General features: G+C 40.8%; 1 protein-coding gene across 1 annotated transcript in view; it reads right to left on the bottom strand.

Moving 5' to 3' along the window:
• The window catches only part of LOC146988934 (pyroglutamyl-peptidase 1-like), a 7,830-nt gene extending 687 nt beyond the window's left edge, over nt 1-7,143 (bottom strand). Inside the window, exons 1-4 of the mRNA XM_085774738.1 lie at nt 6,959-7,143; nt 5,091-5,143; nt 3,859-3,975; nt 3,162-3,394 (exon numbers count right to left, since the gene is read on the bottom strand). Coding sequence (XP_085630864.1) covers nt 3,162-3,394; nt 3,859-3,975; nt 5,091-5,143; nt 6,959-6,992 — 437 coding nt within the window. The 5' untranslated portion in view covers nt 6,993-7,143. The remainder of the gene's footprint in view (nt 1-3,161; nt 3,395-3,858; nt 3,976-5,090; nt 5,144-6,958) is intronic.
• Nucleotides 7,144-8,691: the final 1,548 nt, after the last annotated feature.

Raw genomic sequence — 8,691 nt, 5'->3', positions numbered from 1 at the left:
CCAGTGTTGGGAACGTTACTTTTAAAAAGTAATTAGTTATAGTTACTAATTACTTCTCCTAAAAAGTAACTGAGTTAGTAACTCCACTACTTCACTATAATAGCAACTAGTTACCAGGGAAAGTAACTATTGCGTTTTTCTTTTTCTTTCCAAGGGCATTTTTAAATTGTATTTCATTGTTTTCATATATTTCACTGATCGCAATTATAGAATGTGAGTGTGTGTTTTATTGAAAGCGAGGCTGGTGTGCCTATGAAAATAGGTTACAGTGGGTTTTTTAAGTGCTGTGGCTACAAGCAAATCTCATATTGTCTCTGTACAAAGACAACAAAGACCTTTTTAAATGTGAAAACAGTGGAGACCTATTCAAGATTTGCGTTTGGGCAACAATAACAGGAAACATCGAAATTAATTTATTCATGGCCACATTAAGTGAAATTATTAACTTTACCGATTATCCATCTGATTATCTGTCCTGCTGCGAGCGCACAACTTCTCAGGGTATCCGCGGATCCTTAAAAAGTCTTAAATTCATGTATCTAAAATTAAGGCCTTAAAAAGTATTACATTTATTAGAAAATTCAAAGATGGTCTTAAATATATAATATATAATACACAGCATCATAAAATATGTATGCACTTAAACTTTTATATGAAATAACAGGGTATCCGTGGGGTCTTAAAAAGTCTAAAATTTGAAAATCTAAATTTTAGGTCTTAAAATGTCTTAAATTTGTTGAATTATTGTGTTCAAGTCTTAAATAATTTTAGTCTCGCATTTGCCCCTAAAAAAAAAAACATGACGTGTAAACCGGGAAAATCACAAAAAAGAAAGAGCACAACCTGTGATTGGTCAAAAACTACAAATCCCACAATTCTCTGGGCTCAACAATAACAGTAGTTAGTGTAAGTAAGGGAGAGTGGAGCTGTCGGTGAAAAGAGGAAACAACGCCACGTCTGGTCCTGTTCTATGTTGTTCGTTCACACCGTAACCGTTTATTCGTTACGTCCGCGGTGTAAAAGGCCGTAACGCAAAGACGCGATTAGGCGCGAGACGCGGTAGACGCGACTTTTTTTTTTGCGACGCAATACACCCGATTTTTTTTTGGCGACGGGACCATCGCGTCTTCGTCTATTTCATCGTGTTTGCTGGGAAGACCCACAAGGGGCTTCCCACCAAACACGAGGAACGCTTTTTTTTCGCTCGAGTTGTGACGCGCGACCAAACGCGAGATACGCGATTTCTCGCTCGTTTTGACTTTGTGTAAATTCGCGTCTTCACGAGCTCGCCCATTTTCACTACAACAACAACATTTCTGCTCTCATCAACCGTGGTTGAGGTCACAACGCTGCGCTGTAGCTGCTCTGGAAGAGTTCCGGGCTGATGAGCTACAGAGACTTTAGAGTCTAAAGGAGCAGTGCGTCGCTGTGTCGGACTGTTTGGATTTAATGAAGAAGCTGCACAGAGTCAGGTGAGCAGAAGCTCAGGACAAACACTTCGCTCCGGGACATAATGTAGCTACACCTCACATGTTCTTGTCTTTTACCTCAAGGAGATTAAAGTAGTGTCTGTACTTTCCCTCCGATCTCGGCAGCTTCCCTCTGCTAGTCTGTGTGTGTGAGGCTAAACTGCGTGCGTGTGTGGTTTGTGTACAAACTGAACACTGCCTCTGATTGGCTTAGCATGAAACCTTACTCTGCCTCAACCAATCATCATCACTTATGCGGTTGTCTCCCCCCTCCCTCCTCCCCCCTCCCCTCACCAAAGGAGAGGAGGAAAAAGAAAAACAGTTTAGCAGCTACGTGGCTGAGATGAGCCAAGTCGGAGGACAACAGCTTCACTGAGTAGTTTGTAACGTGCCTCGTTTAATTGTAAACGGTAACGGTAACGGCGTGGTAACGGTGGAAATAGTAATTAGTTAGATTACTCGTTACTGAAAAAAATAACGCCGTTAGTAACGCCGTTTATTTTAACGCCGTTATTCCCATCACTGCTGCTCACTCATTTTGGCATTTTATGTTGATGTTTCTTTAATCTGTCTCCTTCAATTTTTTATCTGTTGTCAACAACTGCTCTCCTCTCACTCTCCTGTACCTTCATTATTCTGGTAAATACAAAGACAAACAGAAAGAGAGAAAGAGGGAGACAGTCTTACAGCATATGGCCAGGAATTAAAGAATATTAAATAAATGAAAATTTTGTGTTAACATTCACACATATTTTTTGTTATTATTCACAACAAGACACTAATTATTTTCATGTTTATTTTGGCTGACACTGTTACAGAGAGGTGTTCATTCACCTGTATCATCATTTTTGGAGGCTGTAGTTTGTGGCACTGTTGACTTGTATTGTGCTATTAAAATGCAAAACAATTCAGTAGCGTGAATTGTGTCTGTGATGTCGCACAGTTTAGTCGCACAGTTTAGCAGCATCTCAAACTACAACCCCCAAAATAAAAAAGTATGTTGAATCAACACCTCTTGGTTTTAGCTCTGTGTTACTAACAACGTGGCAGCTGAGAGTATTTTTGAGGAATTGGGTAAAAGGTTTTGCCATTACAGAGTTCATCCACTAGAGGGAACTGTTTGTTTTTGCGACTGTCAAGTGTCCCACTCATAGATATAAAATTTGAGGAATTCTTAACAAAAATGCATTCATTTTTATGTTACATTACGACTGTTTGTTAAAAAAAAGAAACATTATTATCAGAATTTTTAATCAAATATTAATGAATATTTAGTAAGTTAAGTTAAGTAAGAATTTCTTTCAAATAAAATGTCTCCAAAAAGTGCCCCAGGCTTCAATAATACAAGTAAAATGGTTTGCGGGCATCATCATTTGACAGATATGGTTATTGTAACAGTACAATTGTGCTTCTATTATGAATTTCTGCGATTTCGCAGCAGATTACTAATGACTGTTTTCTTGTAATTTGCTACAGCACTTTTACTGCTTCACAAAGCAGAAAGTAAATATTGTTTATGTGTTTAACAAAGTCATGTTATTGTCTGGGGCTGACTTGTGTACTTAACAAAGTCAAGTCAACAAACACGTTTAACAGCATATACCCCACAGCAGTTCACGCATGCGGTGCAGCCGGGGGTTAAAGGCAAAAGCGAAACAAAAGGCCGATTCAAACTGGAAAAAATAAAGATACCTTCCAGCGTCTTTGGAGACCGACACAGCGACTCCGAGCCCCGAGGCGGTCACCCTCTTGCAGACTGATTCCATGTCAATAACTGAGTCAATGCAGTCCGGGCCTCCCACAATGCAGCACTGCGAGTCAGGACAGAAGCTGCTGTTGTCCAGACCCTTGTAGCCGTGATTCCTGCCGCACTTCTCCAACGTGACAGTAGTGGCCATACCCGAGACTCCAACATGAACTACCAACTGAGAAAGCAAAGGAAAACAAGCAGCACAAAAAGTAGTTAGTAGAATATCTCTGTCCCACGGAACGAAACGATACATAAAAAATAAAAATCACAGAATATGTGCAACGATCGCTCTTTCTGCTTTGTCTCTGTTTCCACTTCTCAGATGTGTTCATGTGTCTGTAAAAAGAATCTGTAGCTAATTTCTTTATTGAATCAGTAATTTATAAGACACAGTTTCAAGTCAGCTCAAGTGCAAATTTCCAAATTAGTGTCAAGCCAGTAATTTGTTGAATAACTGGTCTATAATTAAAGGAAAAGGAGAATATTTGACTTTTCTGATTATCAAATCGTTCTCACAGCCCGTCAGATCCAATTATCACATTTGCCTTTACACACTGACCTGAGACTTAGGCAGACACACAAGTAGATACAGCTGAGTAAGAACAATGTGAACAGGTCCCATGTTGTTGTTGTTCTTACCTGTGGATGATACTGCTTCCATAACGAAGGAAGCAAACTCTGGACCGTCTGGTACTCTACAGGGACCTCGTACACGTGCAAGTCCACCTCACCGCCGAGTCCGAGCTTCTTCAGTTCCTGAAACAGAATGATGAACAAAAAGAAGTTGAAATATTTTCCACATTTGTCGTTTTGTGGATTTAAACAGAATTAAAGCCACATCTCTTGAGCTGTTCGGTTGTCTAGAGACTCCAGTTCTCTCGTCATTCTCTCTGTGATGAATTTCTTGCACCAAACTGCTGTTTATGGGACAAAATGAAACCTTTGAGCTTCTGCAAAGAGTGTGATATCAGCAACGACATAGCTCTAACTAAATGATCTTTTCGCTCTATCCACTGTTACACCACTCTTTCCAGTTTACATACAAAGTTAATCCGATGAAGCCATCTTTAGCCCAAAATATTGTCCAATATTTTACATATTCAAGATTAAAACAATGTTTTGATTCCATCACAATACATATCCAATTAGACAGTACATTTTGATGATGATAATGATATAGTCAAGTGTTTTTGTGAAATGTCATAAAACTGCTTTTTGGGGTCATTCTTTTAAAAAGAAGCAGGTGGACAGATGTTCTTCCGCTGCCTTAACCTTTGCAACACCATTGTTTTGATGCACAAGTATAAGAAAAACAAGAAATAAAAGATGCAATCATGCATTTTATAAATAAGACAAATCTGTGTCAGGTTCACAGCCAGTCGGCCAACACCTCCTCCTCCTCCTCCCCCCCTGTCGTCGTCTCCCTGCAGGACCAATAGCCCCGGCCACTGACCCCCACTTGCATTGAAAAGAGGGTTGTCTGACCACGTCTGTGACCCCGCCACAGAGCGGCCTTTTGTTTGCCTTTAATATCCTTATCAAGTCCGTCTAGACACCCTGACAACCACCATCATCCCCCCACATGCAGGTTCCCCAACAGGACACAGGGGAGCCTCTGAGACACGCTGCTGCACGGCGTGAAGCCGGCCGGCAGCAATCAGAGCGTCACGTAGCCACCGTACGAACAGGTTCACGTCTAGCTAACACCACCATGGGCCTGAGGAAAGACTGGATTTTATTCTTCACTAAAAGGACATTTGTTACCCTTGAATTACGAATCCCATCACAAATTCAGGCACAGTCTCAGCATTTGAGCGTTATTCATTAATATGTAGGCTACATTACAACAGCAATAGAGGGTTCAAACATACCTGTACTGCTACCCAGCTGGAGTTGACTGTGTGCTCTCCAAATGGCCCAAAACCTAAAAAAAAGAAAAGAAAAAGTCAGCTATTACACTTGCTGTACTAATCGCATACTGTTCACAAGCATCTTTGGTTTGAGGAGAAAAATACTGGAGTGATTTAAAGACACCTTAAAGAGACAAACAGGAATAAAATACAGCTGTGAAAACAGAACAAGGAGAAATGTTATTCCTACTCTTCAATTGAAATGAGCCAAACAAGCTCTTGAACTACTTAAACTACTTACTTAAACAAGGTAGGTACAGTCAAAGCTTTGCTGAATGCATTCATAATAAAAACTGTATATCTTTCTATGTATTTCTACATTTTAAAAAAATTGAGATACGGCAGCATGGGGTTTGTTATTTGAGTTTATAAAGTAACATTTCCGCCCACCCCATGTAATTTACAAAAGAAAAAGAAAAAAGATGCAGCAGCAGCCAATTTATATTCACTCAGGCTTGTTTATGTAAGGATCTATAACTGGTCCCCCTCCACCACACTTCCTCGGGTCAACAGGGTCCCTGGGGGTTGGGTGGAGGGGGGGTCTGTCTGTCTGACAGGCTGCTGAAAAGGAGCAGAGAGAGAGAGAGAGGGGCCAGCAGCTGCCAGCCGGACAGCTATTGTGAAGGCGCTGTTCCCAGGCAATCTACACATCTTCGATCAGCCGGGACTGTGAGCTCCTGCACCCCTTTGTGTCTGAAAACACCAAGTCGCTGTCTCTGCTACTTCTGTTTCAGATTAAATGATAAAAAACAAAACTGTAGTTTGTGCACTTTGCCACTTTGGAGGGAAGTTGCACTGACTGAGTATTGCTTTTAGAAAAAACAAACCCTGAGTAACAATTTAATTTTCATTGATATATCAATATCACACAGTTATTACATAAAACTTTCTTGTTTAAAATTAAAAATCATTCAAATTTTGGTTTCTAAAATTAAACATGCAAAACAGCTTCTCAAGAAACACTGATAATACACAGCTGAAATGAAAATGTGGCTCCAGATTTACATTTTGTGGTACAAAGTTGTGTCATTATATATTACAGTAGGTAAAATGGATAAGCCTGTAAAGAAGCCAATGGACTAAGATTTTGATACTGGAACATAATAACTCATTTGACTATTGATTATTAGGTTATTTACTTTAAGCACCTTGTCTCCTCTGTGTGGAGAGAGGCCTGGTGCTGAGAACAAGTCCAACTGTTTGACAGTGGATAAAACTCATAATATAAGAAATGATAACCTTTGATAGAGGAGTTAATAAATGTCTTAATTAAATTACAAGGTAACATCAAGCATTGGCTACTTACAGATACATTCAGATTACTTTTTCTACTTTGTTTGTTATCACTCTGTAGCCTAATTGTTCCTTAAATCATGCTCATAAAAGACAAAGACACTTATTATTATTATTAACTGCTTTGATATCGACAAACTAATGTGTGATATAACTTTGTCTCATTTGTGAATATGGGCGAAATTTTCTCAAAGCTGACTTTAACTAAAATGTTGTCATACGTGGCCTTGTAAGAGAAGAGACATAACAGCCTACAATACAAAAACAAAACAAAAGACAGTTTCGCCGGGCCTGTCATCAGTCTTTTCTGATAAATAACCTTACATAACAATGTTTTATTACTAAAGCCGTGTACAAAACATCTCCTTCAACAGCGGAGTGAAGCAGCAGCAGCGGTCTGACGCCATTAACGCTACCACAACTGTCATTTCCACCAACTTTTCCTCCTCCTCCTCCTCCTCTGCCACTTCAGCCGCGGCGACAAACGACAACAATGACAACTGGGTGAAAAAAACAACAAAACAAAACGGCCAAACCTGTGACGACCACAGTCCGTTTACTGTTGTCCATCTCCCGTTCCTGTTGCGGAGGATCAGCTGCTTTTATTTTCCTTCTCTCGGTCTTTTATTTTGACTTTTTTTTGAGCCACGGTCGGAGCAGCGACACCTCAGACTCACCACAGCTACAGACTGATGACTGACTGCTGCTCGGCTGCTGCTCGCTGCTTCAAAGAGCCCAACCACCGGCGACGCTCCTCTTCTCAGCGCGCTGCGTGAGACGTGACGTGATTGCGTCATCCGTTACGCGCTACTGTTTATGTGACAACTTGTAGGCTACCCATTTTTATGAAGAATGCTGTTATGTTACTGTAACTTATTCTGGGTAGAAGTTGGACATTTGTTTGAAAGTTTAACTGGTATAAAGTTTAAACTTAAAAAAAAAAAAAAAGAGAGAGATAGAGAGAAGAAGATATATCATATAATTCTCCTATATGATGAGAAAAGCCTGTAAAAGACCAAGGTTTAGGAATTTAAAATAGGAAACTGCCACTACATTCAAACACTAGCCTACATGATATGATATGATAGATAGATAGATAGATAGATAGATAGATAGATAGATAGATAGATAGATAGATAGATAGATAGATAGATAGATAGATAGATATACAATTATGTCATCAAGCCTTTATCTCACTGAAAGTCAGATAGAGATCTAATATAGACAGTGATGGGAATAACGGCGTTAAAATAAACGGCGTTACTAACGGCGTTATTTTTTTCAGTAACGAGTAATCTAACTAATTACTATTTCCACCGTTACCACGCCGTTACCGTTACCGACAATTAAATGAGGCGCGTTACAAACTACTCAGTGAAGCCGTTGTCCTCCGACTTGGCTCATCTCAGCCACAGAAGCTGCTAAACTGTTTTTCTTTTTCCTTCTCTCCTTTGGTGAGGGGAGGGAGGAGGAGGGAGGGGGGAGACAACCGCATAAGTGATGATGATTGGTTGAGGCAGAGTAAGGTTTCATGCTAAGCCAATCAGAGGCAGTGTTCAGTTTGTACACAAACCACGCACGCACGCAGTTTAGCCTCACACACACAAACTAGCAGAGGGAAGCTGCCGAGATCGGAGGGAAAGTACAGACACTACTTTAATCTCCTTGAGGTAAAAGACAAGAACATGTGAGGTGTAGCTACATTATGTCCCGGAGCGAAGTGTTTGTCCTGAGCTTCTGCTCACCTGACTCTGTGCAGCTTCTTCATTAAATCCAAACAGTCCGACACAGCGACGCACTGCTCCTTTAGACTCTAAAGTCTCTGTAGCTCATCAGCCCGGAACTCTTCCAGAGCAGCTGCAGCGCAGCGTTGTGACCTCAACCATGGTTGATGAGAGCAGAAATGTTGTTGTTGTAGTGAAAATGGGCGAGCTCGTGAAGACGCGAATTTACACAAAGTCAAAACGAGCGAGAAATCGCGTATCTCGCGTTTGGTTGCGCGTCACAACTCGAGCGAAAAAAAAGCGTTCCTCGTGTTTGGTGGGAAGCCCCTTGTGGGAAGCCCCTTGTGGGTCTTCCCACCAAACACGATGAAATAGACGAAGACGCGATGGTCCCGTCGCACAAAAAAAATCGGGTGTATTGCGTCGCAAAAAAAAAAGTCGCGTCTCGCGCCTAATCGCGTCTTTGCGTTACGGCCTTTTACACCGCGGACGTAACGAATAAACGGTGACGGTGTGAACGAACAACATAGAACAGGACCAGACGT

Source organism: Trachurus japonicus, chromosome 4 (genome assembly GCF_045865225.1).
Source record: "Trachurus japonicus isolate A0001 chromosome 4, Traja_1.0".
NCBI classification, from domain to species: Eukaryota; Metazoa; Chordata; class Actinopteri; order Carangiformes; family Carangidae; genus Trachurus; species Trachurus japonicus.
Note: the sequence above shows the minus strand (reverse complement) of the source record. Positions and strands in the feature narration are given on the sequence as shown.